Raw genomic sequence first — 22,522 nt, 5'->3', positions numbered from 1 at the left:
CGAGGGGGTAGCGTGGTAGCACAAATTTGGTTTTCCAAGTAGGACCACAAATGCTCTATTGGATTAAGGTCAGGTGAATTTGGGTGTCAAGACATGACTTGAAAGTCACTGGAATGTTCCTCGAACCAATCCATGACGATTCGACCCTTATGACATGGTGCATTATCCTGTTAGTAAACACCATCCCCCACAGGAAAAACTGTTGCCATGAATGGGTGAATCTGGTCTGCAACTATGTTCAAGTAGCTTACAGACGTCAGGGATTGCTCTATGAAGATTATGGGTCCTAATGTGCCCCATGAAAACATTGTTTCTGGGCGAGAAACCATGAAAACCTGGGCGAGCCCATTGTTATAGATGGAGGGTGGTCATAATGTAATGGTTCTTCGGTGTATATAACCCATTTAATAATTATTATAACATTTTAACAACTTATAAACTATTGCACAAAATATCTTAGAAAAGGATGATTTTTCCAATAAGCTTACGAAAAAATTTAATAATTATAAAAAATTCGGACATCATCATTATACCATCATTTGGAATCATTATGTAAAAAAAAAAAAAAAAAAAAAAAAAAAAAAAAAAAAAAAAAAAACACGAAAAAAAAGTTGCATTATTTTTTGAGTAAATCAGAATTTTGAAAAGAAAGAAAAAAATAAACGTGTGCACATTCATAAGTCTTATAGATTTTGAGCAGCAAAAAAAAACGCGTAACATTAAGCAAAAATTTTTTTTTTAAAAATGTAACGTGAAAAATTGCTATAATTTTCAAGCAAATAGGAATATAAAAGAAAAAAATAAGCTTGTTTTAAGTTCATAAACAAACAGGGTCCTTTCATTATGCCAAATTTCAACCTGGTAGTTGCACTCACGATGCGCCAGCAGAGCGGCACGCGGTGTGTTTTTTCCTACAATTTTAACAGTTAATAATTTTCGAATTAGTTACCGAATGCTAAATGTTTTTATTCCATTATACTTCATGTACATTTTTCTGTGCATCTTCGTAATTCCAAGTTTCTAAGCTATATTTTTTGCGAAGTTAAATGAAATGTAATGTAAAAGTTAATAAAATATTATCTACACGTAGTTCAAAACACAAAGTTTCTGAACAAAACTTAGAAATCAAGATTATAATTTAAAACCCATTTATAAATGTCAGCGTGTTTTAATGACCCCGTATGCAAACCTCACCTGTATCCAAACGCAGAGGATGCAATCAGAAAAAATAGATTTGGCGATATAATTAATAATAGAAGGCCGGTACACTAAGGAGAAGTCCATAAATGGTGTCACGCTTTTATTCAATATTTTTCACAATGTCCCCCGTTTGTCACGAAGTGTCACACTTTACCATACTTCACTTCTTGTCACGCTATGTTATATAAACATATAGTAACAGTTCAGAAACTAAACACGTTATAGATCATATTTCAAATTTTATTTTTAAACTTCCAACTATGCGTCTTAGTGAAATTTGTGAGCATAACAGCCATAATGATTGAATGTGTACTTAATTAGAATGAAAAAATATAAAAAGTTTGAATGATTTTATTCACAAAATGTGCGCCGGCACATTTCGTGGACTGTCCCAAGTATTCATACACCTTTTAATAATAATTAATATAGCGAGGCACTTAAACAGTTCATTTTTTATTTCTCTCTTTCACAAAAGCGAATTTTCAGGATAAATAGAGTATTTGTTAACGCGCATTGTGCAATCGGATCAGATGCAGTTAATATTAACCAATACATTGACACCATTTTGTTCACACAGAACAATGGCAATTTTGTTTCACTCATTTACATACCTTGAGTTTGAACTAAATGAGCAACTATTTTTTTTTCCTCCCACATTTAAAATACTTCATACATTTTTTAAATTTTTGATTTCATTACCATAATCATTTGATTTTTTTTTTATGAATTTTAAAATTTTATATAATTTGTAAATTTTTAACCCTGCAGCTATAATTGCTCAAAAATCCAATTTTTAAAATATTACTACTTAAAAGCATTATAGGTATAATATAACCTTCTGTTAGGTATCAAATTCAAAATTTTATATTTTAAAATTTTAAAGTCAAATCATAAGCTTAAAACCAAATGTTCTACTTTTGAAACATTAACATTTCAAGGGTTCAATATTTATATTTCAAGTGATTTATTAAGTTATGCTGCATGTATTTCATTCAATTGCTATTATGCCACTTATTGAAAATAAATAATGATGTTTTATTGAAAAAAGAGGAAGGATGAATTAGATTCAATATATTATACTAGAGGGATGCGCCATAACCTGCGCCCCCTGCTCGCTAACGCTCGCCAACCCCCGAAAATTGCTACGCAATCTTATATGGTTTGCTTCGCAAACAAAGCTCGCTTCGCTCGCTACTAACTTAGGTACATTGCAAATACACAAAATTCTAAGAATTCAAAACAACCATTAAAATCCATATAACAACTTTTTTTTTTTAAAGAAAAATTACATCTTTTTAGTAAATACTAAGTCATTAAAATCAATTTGAATTCAAATAAATGACATGTAATTCGTTAAACCTATTAGAAATGTGCTATAGTATAAAATCTTAAGATAAAATTTCTAAAACTGATATATTAACTAAAACTGATATACTGACTATAATTAAGTCTATTAAAAATTGAAATAAGTGAATTGCAATGGAAAAACTTGTATAAACAAAAATTATGTTTTTAAAAAATAATAACCATAAATGATTCACAACTTTGTTAAAAACATAAATATAAGTCTTAGAATAAATACGTGATAAGACAAACAAATTCGTGATATAAATCAAAAATCGTCAAATAAATTCGTAATATATAAATTCGTGAAAAAAGCGCTTTCGACAAAATACTAAAATAGAGATCTATCATCTAAGACTACTCACTTCTGCCTAGCTTAATAGTATGAGATTGATTATTTCAGTTCTCTTTGGTTATTTCAATTTCAGTTTTTAAAAGAGCTATATGATGAGCCACTTCAGCTAGATTTGGCATGTGACATTTTTAGCTGCAATCATTGATCGATTTTCTAGCGTTGCCATTTGGGGAGTTGTAATGAGGCTTTTTTTTGTCACCGTGTAATATATATATATATATATATATATATATATATATATATATATATATATATATATATATATATATATATATATATATATATATATATATATATATATATAAATCTAGATATTTGTCAGCTAGAGCAGGAGTTTTAATGGATACGGAAAACATAGATGAAAATAACTTAGACCTTGTTATACCATTCAGTAGAATATTGTTTTTAAAAGTAATATTGAAGAAGATGAAGTGGAAAATCAAATCCCAGACTCAAGTGCTAGTAAAAAACGAAAAAGATCCGATTATAAAATCGAATTAAAAAAGTAAAATTTGATGCGTCAACAAAATTGAAAATGCTGAAAACAATTTTGTAAACATATCTTGAACGCATGCATTGTGCACCTCTTGTCGTATTTTAAAAACTATTATTCAAAAATATGTAGTATATCTCGTCAATATATAATCTTTCTATATTTTGAAAAAAAGTATAAAGTATAAATATATTTCACAAAATAATATTTTGTATTTTCATGGACATCATTTTGTTCTGACCGAAGACATGTAATACTTGGAACAAAGTTGAAGCGATCTTGACCATTGTCAGTAAAAAATGCCTCAGTCAGACACCATCGTTCAAACAACGAAACAGCTATAACACAATAAAATTTATTTTATTTCATTTTATTAGTTTTAGATGAGCTTTAGTGAATTTATAGCATTTATTTAGTGAATTATTTGGTTTATTCCATATTTAAACGGTTAATAACAGGTAATAGCAAAAAATGTCCAAAAAGGAAGCTTCGCTTTACTAAGAAATCTAGTTTTAAACAAACTATATTAGGGAAAATATGAACTATACAGCTTAGTATAGTATAGAAAATGGTAATTAATTCGCATGTAAAATGATAAAGCATTGCGTACACGCAGTCCAAAATACACTACCTCAGCAAAACTTAGAAATCAAGATAATAGCGGTAGGAGCGGGATATCATTTAAAACTCATTTATAAATGTCATTGTGGTCTAACGCCCCCGGTATGCTCGACCTCACCTGCTGTATCCAACAGAGGGGGACACAATCAGATAAATGAGAGTTGGCGTGGTGACGTAGAACAACTTGGAGACAGAATTCGTAATGGAAGGCAAATACAGTCCTATCTTTTAAATTAATATTGAAAGGAAATAAAAAGTCCTCTCATTAGCAAAACACTTTTCAGGATTTCTTTTGCAACATACATAGTTTGGCAATTTAGTAATGAGGAAGACGAAAAGTCATTTGGAGTTGAATAAGAGAAAGTTGAGAAACCTTTTCCACGTTTTCAAGCCCTTAGGTTAAAAAAAAAAAGAGGTATCAAAATGGGCAAGACGTTCCATTTTTTAATCAGTTCCTGATAGAAGTAAACATGCATATGACAACAGTGATAATTATATGTTACAAAATATGTTATAAAAGAAAACAAATAGAAATTGGACAAATGAATGAAAGGATTTTAAATATTTATATTTGCGAAACTATAACACACTTACAATAAACGATACCGAAAATGAAAGAAAAACATAATAATTTATTAAGATTTTTTTTTTAAAGCTGCAAATATTTGCTGAGTAACTTTTTTGATGCATAACCGGCAATTAAATTACATCATTTTGCAGTTTACACACATTTTATATTTTATTTTATACCCGTCGTTGAACAGCCGATTTAATTTTGGATTTACGACTACTAATGTTCAACTCCGTACTCTTATAATTTTGAACCAATCCAGAAGACAAGGAAACTCCTGGATCAGTACCTTCAGAGGTATGATTTGTTATGGGAACATGGAGGACCTTGTGACTCGACAGATTTAATGTGCATCAGTCACGATTTACAACACGGGGAGTCTTCGGCCGGCGGGGATCGAACCCACGACCTCTTGGACAGGGGCTTACATATATTTTGCATTGTAGTACATTAGTTTAATTCTGTCAGTGGATCTTAATGCGGCACAAATGCATTTTGTAAGTCCGTGTAGTATTTTCGGCATAGGTAATTCCTAAATAGTGTCTTGGGTGCACGAGAGACAAGTGATTTACCCTTCATCATATAGCCACCAATATCCCCAGATTTTACGCAATTTTGTTTTGAGTTAACTAACTGATTAAGACTAAAAGACGGAAAATTAATATATACCTATATTGCCCAAAAGCAGTCAAAATGACTGGATTGTGAATGCGTAAATAAATTTGTTTAAAATTAATTTTTAATATTTTTTTATATTATTTAAAGTTATATAACAAGTTATTAGTAAATATTAAAAATAAAAAAAATTAATGTTGTACAAAAAGTCACAAAATTCTAAAAGATTGTGTCATTATATACATCATTGTTTTTCTAATTGAAATTAAGAGCAGTCAAGATGACTTCCTTGGGCAATCTAGTGTTAAATAAATAAATAAATGATTAACTAAAAAATAAATAAATAGTTAAAGAAATAACGAACTAACTAAATAAACAAATATATAAATAGTTAAATAAATAACGAACTAGCTAATTAAATAAATAATTGTTGAATTTTTTTAAGCCCGGTTAACCGAAAAGTATGGACACTGCTAATGAACTATCAATGTTGCTGATGAACTGCGTCAGTGTGAAACTACAAAATGTGTGGAATGAGCTTGATGGCAGATTTAGAGTTTTGCCATGTAACAAAAAGATCACACAATAAAAATTTGCAATAGAAGGAGTAGAAAAAATATTGGTATAATTTTTCTTGAATTTTGAGTATTATTTACAGTTACATCTTACATGTTCCCACTTCCAGATCTTGAGCGTTTTGAGGAAGTTTTCAGGTTTGAAAAATCCTGGAGAAATTGTTATTAAAATGTCCAGTCCAATATATGCTAACATTAACAAATCATAAATGCTAATTAACTTAATGGCGTTTTGATAGGTAATAAAACAAATTAGCAACTTTCTTAAAATTAAACGGAGCATTTATTTGCTGATATTAATTATATTTGTGTTAGCAATTACAAAATTAAAATGTTTGATTGCGAGCCAATTAACTTTCAATCGTAAGTTGTTTTTTTTTAACCAAAAAGTTTGAAAATAAGTTTTTTCTTAGTTAAAAGAATACACAGATCTGAAACAGCAAGCAAAAAATTAATTTTAAAAAATTGCGTTTAAAAACGCGCAAAGCTGGTGTTTAATAACCCTATATATTTACGTTAAAAAGTTAATTAAGCTTTATTTAACCAAAAACCCTTTTTAAGCTTAGAAGAATTTTTTTCTTCTTTATCTTTGTACCCATAATTTGAGGCTTAACTGATCCACGCCTTAAATGTGATGACAACAAACACCCTTAATGCAAATAACCAATCTCTCGCTATAAAAATTAGGATTATTTTTAAAAAAATTATAATATTTTCATTTAAAGGGACGGTTAATAAATTATGTTAACTCTGCGTATTTGAATCTGGTACACAATTTTACTTTAGCATATTAGCTATGAGTTTAGCGAGCTTTTCTTTTTTCAATATTTCGTGTGCTTCTGTTCTTTTTTTTTTCTTCTTTTTTTTTAAATTTTGTAATTTCCATGACAGCACAATGTTGAAACAATTTAAAAAAAAACAAAAAAACAAAAACACGTTCTATAATATTGTATGCGAACAATTCAGTGTAGTGGCATGGAAAACATCGTGAAAAGATCTAAAACATACAATCAATCTATAACAAAAATTGCTGTGTCAATTTTTGAAATCATTTAAAAGATATTGAAGAACGTTTTGTCACTAGCAATGGGTGTCAACTATGTAATTTCGTTAAGCATAATAATTAATAGTTGCAAATGAAAGACAAAATATACTAATAAATGCAAACGAAAGACAAAATATAGTAATAGATGATATAAAAGATTTTCTTACAAATAGATAAAAAAAAAAAAAAAAAAAAAAAAAAAAAAAAAAAAAAACATAACTATAAAATGTAGATCGTTTCATGAAATAAATTTTTTTTTCTCTTATTTAATAATCTTACTTAAATATAACAAAATGGCATTTTGGAAATAATTAACTCTTTCTACAATAATCTGTTCTTTTAAGACACACGTCAATAAAAATCAATCTTTTAGAGATACTAAAAGTTGCTCCGCCTTTTCCTACTTCAGACCGACAGGTGTGACGACTCTTTTCATTGGATGGGAAAAGGAACTGTACTCCGATTGGCTAAAGTTACCTGTCACTTAAAAAGTATAAGGTGGAGTCAACAAAGTAAACTATTGTCCAGAGTGGTTGAATTAATCCAATCGTTAACTATTTCAGCCCGATTAATATTATTAGCTAGCGGTTCAAGTTACTTGTTCGGAAATCTAAAAAAATTTAATATGTATATTCAAGTAATATTTTTGGTAAATTAAGTTTTAGTATGAAGAATGAGTTAAATATTAAAAATGCTAATAAAGTAAAACTGGGATTTGAATTGAAAATAAATGTTTTTTATGAATCTTATTGTTATCATGAAAACCATATATATGTTACGAACGTTCATATTGAGGTCTTAAGTTAATCTCAACAGCAATCCAGGAGATTATTTAAATATTAATAAGTCAAAATATTAATTATATGTTACTTTAAAAAAATCACACATTAAATTTTTTTTTCAACTTTAAATTAGCTACACATGATTAGTAAAGTATGAGCAATTTATTAATCCTTTTAAACATATTTCACGATATGTCTTAAAACGAGGAATTAGAATATCACATGAGAAACGTTTTTAAAGACAAAAATATGCAATTAATTATCTAACTGAAACTTTTGTAATAATAAAAATATGAAATTTAAAGAAAAAAACATTAAAAAAAAAGTGTTTAAAATATTATTGAATCAAATGAAAAGTACAGTTAATCAAAATTTTAAAATAACTTAAGAAAAAGTAGAAAACGATCTGATATGAAATCAAATTAAAAATTATTAAACAATTGCGAAAAAAATTATTTTAAATCAAATGAGACAAATTTAAAAATTATCAAAATATTAAATCAAATGAGCTCAAGATTGTGTTGAGTTACTTCGCAACGTACTTTTAGAAGTAATATGATTTTCGGCACTTAGGTTATAGTATATATTTAATTTGATGTGATGATATTCGGTGCAGAAGCAGAATTTTATTTCTTTGTTCCGTGCGTAACATCTGTGTAAATTGGCATTAAACAGAAATGGTTGCCTATTCAGGTTGTTCCATAATGAACGCCCTTAATATAGATTTTTATTATCTTTATCAAAAACGAAGTAAAAAAAAAATTATCTATATTAGGAATAGAATCATTATTTAATACAAAAAAAAGTAATAGAAATTTAAGAAAGAATGGCGATGGAAAACATTTAATCAGATTTGATTGCCAGAGACAATATAAAGAAAATTCAAGGTGATTTCTAAAAACGTCTCTGAATTTCCTCATACGAATAAATTGGTTTTATTGTTTTCATCCCACTTTCTTCAATAGAGATCCAACAGCTTTCGATAACTTTTTGCTTTTTCCTCACTATAAATATTAATTTTCGAGTCTTAATTTCCTTGTTTATTCGATTTTTCACTTCGCGATTATTCCAAAAAAAATGGACTTAGGGGAGGGGGGGGGGTATAATGAAATACATTGAATGTTTCAATTATACTCACCAAGAAGAAGCAGTGTGGATTATAAATTTCACAAAGATACAATATGGAGGGGGGGACCAAACATTTAAAAATGTTTAAAGAATATGATATCAAACGAAAAAAAATTACTAGCGATCAAAATATGAAATCAAATGCAGAGAAATTAAAAACGATCACAATATGAAATCAAAAAGAAATACAGAAGAAATTAAAAGCGATCAAAACATCAAGTCAAATGAAAAAAGAAGTTAAAAACGATCAAAATATAAAATCAAAGGAAAAACAAAAATGAATATATAATCAAGAGTAGAATTACTTCGTAACATATCTTCACAAAGATATAAGAAATACCATGTTACTTTCAACACTGATGCTATATTGTATGCAGTGCACTACAAGTAGTCGCTACTTTCTTTCATAGTTTGTAGGGCAGTGTGCAATTTTTTTTTTTAAAAAAAGTAGTGCACTGAGCCAAGCGATTAAAAAAAAAAAAAGAAAAAAAAAAGTTTTTTGCGATTTTTGGGAACTACTTTTCACGTTAGTTTAGTATAGGAACAGGGCTCTAACACAACTCATTTTTCGAATTTTATTATGGGTTCAAATCTTCGCGAGTCTGCCAAAGGAAGCAATTTTAAATGTCCCTGTGACTGCGAGTGTACAAGAATTGCGAATTTAGTGTGACGCATAACTAATATTTAAGTTATCCATTTATGAATAATAGATAATTTATCTCTTTAGTCACACTTTCACGCGCGAATGTAGGCTCATAAAACATTGATGATATTTCAAAGGAAGGAAACATATTTTCGATGTACTTCATTTCTTAGAGGAAATAAAAAAAGCATCAAAAATTTAATGATTTCCTAGCATCTCTTAAATTAAATATTCGCAGTCAAGGGCATAAAAAGTTTAAGACTAAATGAACTAATTCGAAAAAAATGTTTTAGAATAACAAACTGGCTCATATATACATGAATAAATGTTTCTAAATAATTCTTCATGTTTTATATAAGCCAATTTTTTTATTTTATTGAAAACCATTTTGAACGTAATGAGTAAATTAATTTCTTCATCAGCAAAGTTCCGTTCCTTAAAATTAATCTCTACGATTCTAAAGTAGTTCGTAGTTACTACATTTAAAAAAAAGTAGTTGTAGTAACAAAGTAGTTGTAGTAAACCACAAAAATAATGTAGTTTTCTCGACCACTGGTTGTAAGTGATAATGAACTGCAGAATTTAATCAAAAGTTATTCTGCTTTTTCTTGCAATTTAGGTAATGAAGTGCAGTAAAATCTAGTAAATAAAATATATTTTTTTATAAAAGAAATTGTAGTAAAGCTACTCACCAACAGGAGGTAGTGAGGGATATAAATTTTTGTTGCAGTAGTCTTCGTCAAAACAGCAGAGGACTCCATACTTTTGTGTATTATCGTGACGACAGATAAATGGGAAATCAGGTGGTAACCACTTTTCTCGACTGAGGCAGCTGTAAAACAAAATTGGGTTACAAAGTGGTAGCAAAAACGTGATAAATTTGATTCAACTTTAACACATCTCAATTAGTAGAGTGATTTTTTTAAAATTTTAAAATAAAAAGCGTGAAATGAAATACAGTACACCCTCGGTATCTTAAAGTTGAAGAGACACTAAAAAAGCGAGTTTTTGAGAAAATAAGTTCGGAACTAAATATGTTCTAAAAAGTAGAAAAATATGTTCGAAAATATTACTCTAAAAAGTAGAGTCATTAAATAAAAGAATAACTATCATTAAATATGTATGTAATGATAGTTGACTATAATTCTAAAAAGAATTGGTTTACAATAAACTTACTTTGCGATTTTTCGAATTTTTTTGTTTCATTCGAAAAAAATTTGACATAACAAGGTTTTGAGAAGAAACAGTAGGAATTTAAATTAACATTAGGTGGATATATAATGCCAAGAAGAAAAATACTTTTTTGACATAACAAGGCTTTCGAGATATTGAGACTGTACTGTATATCAAAGCCAAGAAATTGATAACGAAATAATTTGGCTACTAATTGCATTGTACATTGGTGATCAAATAGTGTATAATTTTCAGGTGGCAAATTGAAACAGATTCATGTCTAATTGTGGAAACAGTTACATTACTTCCTTCCTATCTTAAATAGAATGGATTGCAAATCGCAATTTTTAAAAAACATTTTTGGTCAAAATTCGAAATAAAAATATTATTCAAAAAATCATTTTATAATCGATTTATAAAGCATATTTTATATTTGTAAATCATCTTTCAAATAAAAAAAAATTCTACTTCAGATGTTTTTTTTTTATAGACTCTTTAATTAAAATATGAAAAAAAATGCAACAGAACACTTTACCAGTAAAACGCAATTGGTCATTAAGTGTATTATATGTTTCTAAAAACACGTAAAAAACGATACAATAATAAATTAAAACATTAGGAAAAAAAATAATAATATTTAAAAATCATAATAATAATCATTTTGAAATAATAATCATAATAATAATCATTTTGAAAAAATAATTTTTTTTAAACATAATCATAATAAAAAAAAATATTTTTCAACATATTTTCTTTTTTTACTTAATTTTGAATGACCTGTAGAATTTTCTTCATCATAAAACGGAAATCAAAAGTAGTTTCCGCCAAAAAAATTACTTAAAATAATTTTAGAGTACATTCTTGTCTACTAGCGACGCTGGCTTGTTTATTGAAAAAAAAAAAAAAAAAACTGTCAGGGTCGTTGGTCGTATTGAAAAAAAAAAAACTTACAAGGATTCATGATAAAAATTTTCATAAACTTCTTTATCACTTTTAAACAAACGTATGATACGACGATTAATCATAAAAATGTAATATTTATTAATTGATTGTGATAGAAAGGTTTTAAGGATTAGCTTTGTTTATTTTTAATTTTTGTATGCCGGGTTTATTTTGTACATCTCAGTACACATCAGAATTTTCTACATGATTTGAGGTTTTGTTACTTTATATTTTCGAAATAATTATCACGTTTTAAAATCCCTTAGAAAGAAAAAATAACTAAAAGCTTCCTCTCGAAATGATCAGTTTTATCGTATTATTCAGTTATTTTTCTACGCCGAAGGTAACAGCAAAGTCTTGAATGAAAATTAAAGAATCCACACGCAAAAAGCTTGTTGAGAAGAATGTGTTAGATATTTACTCTTTTTATTAAACGATAAAAAAGAAAGTCTTAGTTATATTTTTGCTAACGTTTTTCTCGCGAAGTTTAGCTATGTGACATGGCCAGCCAAGTAAGGAAATATGGGATGAGAAAATCACGTGACAGTGGCAAGGAATGTGAAAGGCACTGTAGGGTCACGTGATTCCCCCCCCCCTAAGTTTTTTCTATTATTATTACAGTAGGAGGGTCCATATATTTTTTAAGCCTGCCCATTTTTCTTTTACTTGAAAAGATAGCCAGATTTACACAATAAGGCTTGTTTTTTTTTATTATCACTTTCAGAATTTTCCCCAAACAACTCATTTTTTCCTCTTTTATTATTATAGGCCAAAAAAGAAACGGGGGGGGGGACAAATAATCTTGCCAAACAATTTTTTGATTATCTTTCCTGTTAGGAAATAGTTGAATTAATTGTGTGATTGTATGTAATGCGATTTTAGCTTTCATCAGTTTTTTAACAAGATTTTATCAGATTTTAACAAGATTTTATCAGTTTTTTTAACAAGAAGCTGTTATACTGCTTTCCAATATCTATGTATCTATCTATATATATATGTTACACATAGAAATTTTTATGAGCAACGTAGAATTTAAGTTACTAATTTTTCAAGTACTAAAAAATTAAATCAAAAACGCTTTTCATGTTCATATAACTGTGGCTCTTCTTCATAATGATTATTTTGCGCCATTTTCAGAATTAACATAGAGGTCGCTTACAAAATTTGACTTAAGAATCACGAATAACTGTTATAAATTCATAATAGTAGAGTACGATTCACTACATACACTGTAAAAAATGCTGTGTAATATCTCTCCAAATATGATGCTGGACAACCCCAAAAATTGTTTCAAGGATCCGGGTTAACTTTAAATCGAAGGTTTACACACGATTTAAAGGGTGTAATTTAAATCTAAACACTAAAAAGTGACTAATCTTGCCTCAACATTTCAGGCTTTCATACCATGTGACCGAAAACATCAAGGTTGGTATTTGGCGAGCTTTGAAAATCAGGGAACGCCAAGTATCGCGAGTAGTTTGTTTACAATTTGAAATAAGATGGAAAGAGTTAGCTGTAAATTTCAAAGCTGATATTCATCAACAGAAACAAAAATTGTCCGCTTCATATGCATTATGTTTTAAGTTGTGTAATAAAGATAATTATATTTTAATTTTTAAATATCTGAGAATTGTATTAATTGATTTTATATATAATTTCTATCCGCTTCCGTTTAGTTAAGCCTAGTTCGAATTCGTCTTCAGATTCTCTCTGTGCTGATTTCAATGTTATTGAATAACAAAAATAGTAGCTGCTACTTTACACCAAGTGCCGGCCAGGCGGCCGAGCGGTTAGCGTGCCTGACTGCGAAGCCATAGGCTGCGGGTTCGAATCCCGCTCTGGGCATGGATGTTTCTCTCTCTCTCTTTGTGCTGTCTTCTGTTGTGTGTGTGTATGATGTGTGAATGTGGACCACCCAATAAACGGGTTGTGGCGTGGGCAATGTTGCTCGTCTCCGTGACTTTGGTTCACAGGTGCCCACTGGGTAACGCGAAATGAGCAACAATTCTGGCATAGTATAGGCAACGATTCAAATTCAGTGCCTGCCATTGGGGGAAAAAAAAACTTTACACCAAGTAGTATAAAAGAACTTGGGTGTAGTGAAACATTAGATCCAAGAGTTATTAATGGCGTTTTTGGCGTGGAGATAGACTAAAATTTTTTTGCAATGTAGCGTTTTTTGCATGTGATGACATAGCCTTCAAAGAATAAACAACCTTTGAACAGGGCCAATTAAGTGAGTGAATAGAAATAGTGCCATACTTTTTTTTATTACATGAATAAGGTTTTTTTCTGTTTCTTAACTTCCGACGATTCTTTAGAAAGAGATAAGAGTAAAGAACAAAATAACTTAATTGCAAAAAGTTATGTAAAGACTTGCTTATTCTTCGACATAATCGAATTCAATCACGTATCTGCCATACTTCTAAACATCTTTTAAAATTTCTTTTTCAAAAATGTTGCTACCATAGGGTACAGGTCCGAACGTTGTTTAGATGATCCTCTTACCATGAAAAGTTGTAGCTCATTGCAAATAAATGAGGTGCCATCTAAGCCAGTTCGTTCGTTTATTAGTAATTCAAGATGAGATGAAACTTTTGAGTTATTTAAGGTACTCTAGACTTATGGTCTTCAACCTAAGCCCGTTTGCACCCACCGATAGTCTTCAGTGGGACCGTGTGGGCTGTGAGACCAAGACAAAAAGATTTCTCTATCCAATTAAATTCTTCCTAAAAATTTAAATTCTATTTATAAGTTCATTTTGAAAAAGTAAATAGTACCAGTTGTTCGTCCGGGATTCTAGAATATGCTCTTGGGTGCAAATTGGTTGGGAATCTTTGCTTTAAACCAAAGAATAATTTTAAAATAACATTCTTGATTATGTCACTTTGATGGCGGAACCGTTGTCCACAATGGAGAGGGATAACTTCTCATTAGTTTGAAAGAGCACTGGGTAACTCAAATTAACATTTAAGCGTCTGCTCTTACAACATCATTGGAGATCTATCAGTGATAAGGCAGAAGGATAAGGTATATGAAAAATTGCACGGTATCTCCAAGTAACTGAAGCTAACTATATCAACTCAAATTCATACCATGAGAAAAAAGCTCACATGGTTATGAACTCATCACCAGCAGCTCGAAGTTGACAAGTGGATTTCATTGCAAAATGGAAATTTAACTAAACTCGAACTTTACCACTAGCTGATCATCAGAGAAAACTGCCTAATGCCCGTTCAAGCCAAATGTTCACGAGTCTAGCAGAGACGCGGTAGCTAATTGGGCCGTGTTAATAAAGGAACTAGAGTCGGACTTCTGCTGTTATAACTCATTAAATCTAAATTTCATAAGCACTGACCACCGAGGCAAGTGTGTCTCATGTGTAACATTGTTTCTGTTTTCTCCCCGCAGTGTTAACAACTCTACGCACACGTTGTTTGTCTCAGTTAATAAGCACATGAGGTCAACCAATGTGTTACACATGCCGGGAAGTTAAATATTCTCAACACACTTTTGAAACTTTGGATAGAGGCATGTTTAATTCAGTTAAAACTTTCCGATATGCTATGCATCATGCGTTCTGTTGCCCGTTTATTAAATCGTTGAATTTCCGACGAGTGGTCACAATTAAATTAATTAATGATTTATTTGAATTACAAGACTAGAAATAAATGCACTTTGTCAATCAAATGAATCGATGATTGATTAATCAGTTGATATGAGTGATATGGATTCATTGATTTTGCCAATTGAAAACTTGTAGGGAAATTAAGGCAAGGCATAATCCTTATTTTCTATAGCTTTAGTTTGTTAACTTAATTTCACCAAAATATCACTTAGTACCTACTTTATCCATTCAACTTTTCTAATGGGAAAATGGTTTTGACATGTACTTAAAAACTATATTTTCTATGTTTTCTTTTCGCTTTCGAAACAATTCGCAGAATCATAATTATTCATAAATTCTGACCTTGGTGTATCTGGGTTTTTTTTCTTTTACAGGACTATCAGTATAAAATATGAAAGAAAAAAAACAAAAACAAAAGAGGAGGAGGGTTAAGCAGTTGAAAAAAAATATCAAGCTCAGTTTATCACTAGAATCTTGCAGGTCAAAGCAAAGGTCAAAAAGAAAAAAAAATCCCCAACTCCTCCTAACCAGCATTTCAAACCTCTTTTTCAATATATTAAAAAAAAATTAAAAATGGCTAAAAATGCACGCAATAAATGTTATTTGGAACCATTAAGAAAAATATATGTTTTTTTTCTTCCTCCAACAAAATTTACACCAAGTTATATATACCTATGGTTTAAAGTTGGGCTATAAATTTGAGGGAGAAATTCACGGGTTCAACATCCATTTTGGGTTCACATTTTTTTTGTTTGTTTTCTTTTTATTCAGCCGCTAAGGTAAAGTTAGATAACCCCATTCTGAGAAAAGCAGAAGTTTCAGCTTAGAATAAGTAGTCGAGTTTTCCAAAGAAATGTCAGCATAAATCGACTTAATCTAAGAGAAGGAAACGCCCCTTTAAACTCGTATTTTTCAGTCCACCTTTCTTTGGCGCAAAATAATAATAGAACAGTTTCACAATAAAATTTTCAGGATAGTCCACGTAACCTTTTTTTGTTTCATTGATATTTTAGCACTGATAATAGATTTCAACGAACTGCTTTAAACACTGAATTTAGCGATACTTAAAAATTGGTAGTAATGGTTACTTGTCTGTGGATAAACAGAACTTTTTTTTTTACACTTGTGACTAAAACTAAGATTTCAAATTCCCCAAAAATATTTTCATGAATAGCAGTATAGCTCAATAATAAAATTTTTAGGAGTGTCCATTGAGCTTTTGTTTGGCTTATTTTTTAGCAGTTAGAAATCGGTTTTAATGATCTGCTTTAGACACAGATTTCATTAAAAACTCAAGTTAATCATTTTTTTTTGACTTCGGATTAATAATAATTGATGACTACAAATATGAAATAATGCTCGTTACTAACATTATAATAATAGCACATATCATAAATAAAATTTTCTGAAAAAAATATTAATTTTAAAAAGCAGATATTTTACTACTTAGGTAAAACTTATTAAAATTAATGCTTTCATATTTGCCTATATTTATGTATTCAAACAATACATGTTAGGTAAAATAACGCGTCAAAATAATTTTAAAAAATTGAGTTTCATTTTCTCAAGACAGTGGCTTTTCAAATTGGCATTTTTCGTCAATTTCATATTGCTTACGGCACAAATCGATGAACTCCACTTTCTGAAAGATCTTTAATATAAGTGTCAATGCTTTTTAGATTTGTAAAAAATTTTCCCAATAATAAAGATCAGAAGAAGATAATTTTCATTGTTAAAAATCAGTCAGAAATAACTGTTATGAACTCATATAGTTTGAACAATATTATTTGTTAAAAATAATTATTTGATACGACGTCAGAAATTTCGAACAACAGACTTAAATATTTGAAATCTTTGGAAGAGGATATCATTGAGTACTTAACGATTGCTATTGTATTCAAACTTTATAATTGATTCACACATAAAAATTAAAATAATTTATAATCTATTAATACAATAAAATTCGTTACGGTGACAGTTCATAATAGCGGATAAAATTATCGTTATAGCGAACTTGTCGCTGTTAGCAAGACTTTATATTTAATTTTAAAAAAATGGTAGAATACTTTTGCCAACAAATTGTAGATTAAATTAAGTAGGTTTCTACTTTATGAAAGACAGAAATACCTAACGACAATAATATTTGAACAAAACGTTTTTAGTAAATGTGCATACACACATACAGACTAGTATTTTAAACATAATGCCTGCGTTACATCTTTTTAATGCGTCTCATGCAGCTAAATTGTAACATCCCAGTCTTTTTTGCCTCTTATTTTATTGCAATTAAACCAACTCTTAATTGAAAGGTTTTTGAACATTCATAACAGATAGGAACATAATGCAGATTCAAGCTAATGTTTTATATTTTTGGTCTTATGTTCCAAATCGAAAATTGCAGCGAGCTGTTTCAAATTTTATGGACAAGAGACGTTCCAATAGCAGGAGAAGTTTTTATGGGCAGTAATTCGAATATTTAGTTTCAAGAGAAAATTTTTGTAAATGCGTCTTCATTTTAAAGAAAAAAGACCCATTTCTATATTGATACCTGGAATAAAAAAGTCTTTCAGTTAAACCTTTTGTGTATAATATTGTTCACATATACAGTAAAAAAAAAGTATTCCTCTAAAAAATCGTTATTGCAGAAGGCTAGCAATTTTTAATTCGTTACAAATTCTTGTATTATTGTATATAATTGCATTATTAATTTGTAACGGCGACTAGGAAAATTGTCGTAATAGCGAACTTGTATTACGTCGAACTCATCAAATCGAGATTTTACTGTATATTTATTTTGGAACTGAATACTTCATAACTAATATTATTTATGGTTAATTGAAACTAAAAGGGCATAATACGACACATTTTTTAAGAATTATAAAATGAATAAAAATTATATATGATCAGAAGGTATCAATTTAATAGACTCGTGATACATTCATCATTTTAGCGTTTCAGCAAGAAGGAAACGTTCAGGGTTTGATCTAGAAATGACCAGGAGCATAACTATCAGATGCTCCTTCGTTTCTACTTTAAACTAAATTTATAGGTTATTTAATTATGAAAAGTTTTTAAATTAACCCACACAAGTAAATTACGATATGTTAGAAATTTGAACTTATATTTATTTCAATATTTGTTAATTCATAACTCTAATAGACAATTCTTAAGGAAAAACATAAAAAGGAATTGCTTGTAACATTTAGGGGTCCCCCAGAAATGTGGGGGCCCCAAGACCTGGGCTTTTCAGACCTTATGATAAATCGGGCACTGGAAACGCTCTTAATTTTGTTTTTGATCAACCACAAAGCTTATATCTATGGATGGATAAATATCACAAGGAAAATTTCAAACAGCATTTCGTTTCGCTAAAACAAGAGTAAAAAATCTGGAAAGTTTTGGGCTATTCTTTATTTTTAAAGCAGTCTACTGGTCAAAAATAGTTCTTTTTAGAAAATCGTTTGCTTTTATAAAATGGTGCTCGTTGCAACTTTTCTTTTTTGAAATCGTTTCGTTACAGATGCAGAGAATCATTGCTGCAGTGTTGTTGATTCCCTTTTTTTTAAAAACGTTTTTCGCAAAACATCGGACATAAATTTTAATGATACACCATTTCTATCTGCCTGAAATACCGAAGTACTTTAAAAGATGGTAAGCAATTCATTCGGTCGAAGTATAACTGATGTTTGTTGTTTAAACCTCCATTTGTTTTAACAAAGATGCTTTAGGAATAATATTTTGTTTAAGGTTCGTTAAAAGGTGTGCGTCATACATAAACAAATGTTTCGTATTTCCATAAATTTTTATTGTAAACATTTACAGTTTCTGAAACAGAAGGAAATTGATAACTAGAAAGCAGAACATTTTAGATTGTGAAACGCTAAGAGTAATATATTTTTAGTTTATTAATATGTATTTTGAAAGCGTTTTTTGGATGAAGTAGTGCTAAAAACACGTATATTCGAAATCAAAATAGTGTAGTAGTCGAAGTAGGTTAAAAAATTTAACTTAAATTTTAAATCAAATTACAATAATTTATCAGACAAATAATAATTTATCAAACAGTTACGAGTAATTGTTTTAATTATTACGTGATGTTGATTCCGTCAGTAGATGCAGTTGCTGTGTCAACTAAATCTTATACGTATGCTAATTGTAATTATTTATTGTTAGTTTCATATGTAAAATTAGCACAATTGAAACAATGGAAATAATTATCGTTACACATGAGTGATAAAAAGGTGACGTTACCAATTAAAATATTACATACTTTCTAGGCAAATGAACAGACTAAAAGAAAAGCAAACATTTTTAATTATTTGTAACGAAGTGTCATTGCACCTAATTCTAAACATTTCTTTTTAATGAATTTTTATATTTAATTAATATTTTTTTTTCGGAACTAGCATTAAATATGTTTAAAAAAAAATTTGGTTTGCAGATATGAGACGGTAGAGATAAAAAAAATAAAACTTAATGACATTTTTTATTTATTTAGAAATTAGGAGTCAAGTTCAGGCCCTAGATTTAAACCAGGTTTCATCTTTATACTCTTTAGAAACTTCGAATTATCTTGAACTTAAATATCGGTCAAATTTGTTTCCACCTTAATACGCTGGTAAGATTACACAAATCCTTTCCATTTAGAGAATCCATCTAGGATAAGGTTTAAGTTGATCCTGATTCTACCCGAATTTATTCCATTTAGAATTTGTTCTCACGGTTTTATGTCACAATTTTCACTGATTTAATTAATATATTGTTATGATTGCTACAAATTTTAGATGATAAAGTTTAAGATGATCCTGATTCTACCCGAATTTATTCCATTTAGCATTTGATCTCACGGTTTTATGTCACAATTTTCACTGATTTAATATATTGTTATGATTGCTACAAATTTTAGATGATAAAGTTTAAGATGATCCTGATTCTACCCGAATTTATTCCATTTAGAATTTGATCTCACGGTTTTATGTCACAATTTTCACTGATTTAATATATTGTTATGATTGCTACAAATTTTAGATGATAAAGTTTAAGATGATCCTGATTCTACCCGAATTTATTCCATTCAGAATTTGATCTCACGGTTTTATGTCACAATTTTCACTGATTTAATATATTGTTATGATTGCTACAAATTTTAGATGATAAAGTTTAAGATGATCCTGATTCTACCCGAATTATTCCATTTAGAATTTGATCTCACGGTTTTATGTCACAATTTTCACTGATTTAATATATTGTTATGATTGCTACAAATTTTAGATGGTAAAGTTTAAGATGATCCTGATTCTACCCGAATTTATTCCATTCAGAATTTGATCTCACGGTTTTATGTCACAATTTTCACTGATTTAATATATTGTTATGATTGCTACAAATTTTAGATGATAAAGTTTAAGATGATCCTGATTCTACCCGAATTATTCCATTTAGAATTTGATCTCACGGTTTTATGCCACAATTTTCACGGAAACGCAGTAAATTTAATATATTGCTATGATTCCTACAAATTTGCACAGTATTACGGTTCAGAGCCGCGATATTATGAATCATTTTTGTATGATAGTGGTATAGTGCAGTAATACTAGCAACGAAAGGGTTTTACTTTGTAAAAATGAACACCAAGATTTTTTTCTGACAAAAAGCTTAGTCATGTCATTATAAATGATACCTGGAAACTTCTCTATTCTTCTTTGTATGCTTTTCCTTTTTCTAAGAAAAATGAAGATTATTTAAGGAGAAGAATGGAAACTTGTTTGTACAAGCAAGTGAGACATTGTGGCGGAAGTATTTTTTCTCCTCGGAATGAAACGAGACCAATAGCTAGACTAATTAACCAATAGTTAAGAAGTTTTAAGAGTTTTATGTACAAAAAGTACAAATTTGTATTTTAACCTATTTACGAATCTGACATTGCTTTCTAAGCAAATGAGACATTGTTTTTATGCATTTACGATGAATCTAATTAGACTATACACAAGTCAATAGAACGTTTAGTTCAAAAGTTAAATTTTTTATGTACTAAAAGTACTACGTTTGATTTGACTCAGTACACTTTACTATCTAGAAGCTACATTTGAAGTACATTTTTCGATGGAATTTTTTATACTGAATTGGATGAGACAAAATTCGAGTGGATAGGATTTGAAGTTATAAGGCTGCATATTAATAAGTGCAATTCAAAAATAATACGTTTTATACAAAGCGAAGAACATTTTACATTTTTGAAATATTCTCCCTTTTGATTCGTGTTTGGTAAAATTCGATGAAATAAAGAAAGAAAAATACACGGGAAACTGTTCCTTACTTATCTGTATAGCAACTTAAGACGCGAGATGCGTTAATATGTGCAAGTATAAAGTAGAGTGCCTGTATTTACTCTAGTCACTCTAGTATAAAGTAGTTCTTTTTGTGCACATAACACTTATAACTTTTAAACTATTAGTCCGATTATCTCATTTAATTCAGCTTAAAAAGTTACAACAGAAAATATACCTTACATGTTCAGATACTTTCTGAATAGCAATGTAAAGTGCAAACATAAGAATGTGCCAAAATAATTAATTTTTATACATAAAAACGCTTGCAACTTTTGAACTATTTGTTCAATTGACTTGTGTATAGTTTCATTCGACTCAGAGTGTCAGAATACAGAGGAAATGATATCACACGTCTTTAGATAGCAATAACATATACATAAATAGATAAAAGTAGAAATTTGTACTTTTTGCACATAACACCCTTATAACGTCTAAATTATTAGTCCGGTCGTCTAAAGATTGGTCTCCTTCAATTCAGAGTGAAAGTTATTTATAATAAGTTTCTGGTCAAAAAATATCTTGAGTTATAATTTTTCCGAAGAAAAAGCCTAAATCTATTGGACTTAGTACTGATACAATGTAAAAGAAGAAACACTGAGTTAAAAGCCTTATCGTACTTTTTGAATCGACTAGCATCTCAATACATTTTCTACGAATACAAATGTTTAAAATAAGGGTAAATAATTTTACACCGTGTGCAACACGCCTATTTACTCTTTAAAAAAAAGGCATCCAATCAGGAATTTTATTGCGGAAAAGCACGCATGGTTACAATCACCAAAGTGGTAAAGGTGAGTAGTAAATCAAAAGTTATGAGCACTTAAAAACAGTACGCAAAACCTTCCTTAAGCTGACAAGATATTTGCATATTTTAGTCTTTCGGGAAAATTATTCGTTGAAAATATCAGTTCTCTTCACACATATGCCATATTTGAGTTCCGGCTTTTAAGTACTTTTCTTAGAAAAAGCAACATACCGGACGCTCTACAATAGTTGTTTCGTTGTAAAGAGTGTAAAGGTGACAAATGATATAGCTACTAGTGTGACGGGGAATGTGTTAGTTAAAAGTTTGCAATTC

General features: G+C 29.4%; 1 protein-coding gene across 11 annotated transcripts in view; it reads right to left on the bottom strand.

Annotated features, from left to right (window-relative positions):
- The window catches only part of LOC107453971 (TGF-beta receptor type-1), a 755,412-nt gene that overhangs the window by 18,324 nt on the left and 714,566 nt on the right, over positions 1 to 22,522 (bottom strand). For all 11 annotated transcript variants that reach the window (XM_016070992.5, XM_087159876.1, XM_043045483.3 and 8 more), the window contains one exon: positions 10,065 to 10,204. In XM_016070992.5, coding sequence (XP_015926478.1) covers positions 10,065 to 10,204 — 140 coding nt within the window. The remainder of the gene's footprint in view (positions 1 to 10,064; positions 10,205 to 22,522) is intronic.

This window comes from Parasteatoda tepidariorum, chromosome 3 (genome assembly GCF_982258835.1).
Source record: "Parasteatoda tepidariorum strain Cologne lab strain chromosome 3, Ptep-v5.0, whole genome shotgun sequence".
Taxonomy (NCBI): domain Eukaryota; kingdom Metazoa; phylum Arthropoda; class Arachnida; order Araneae; family Theridiidae; genus Parasteatoda; species Parasteatoda tepidariorum.
Note: the sequence above shows the minus strand (reverse complement) of the source record. Positions and strands in the feature narration are given on the sequence as shown.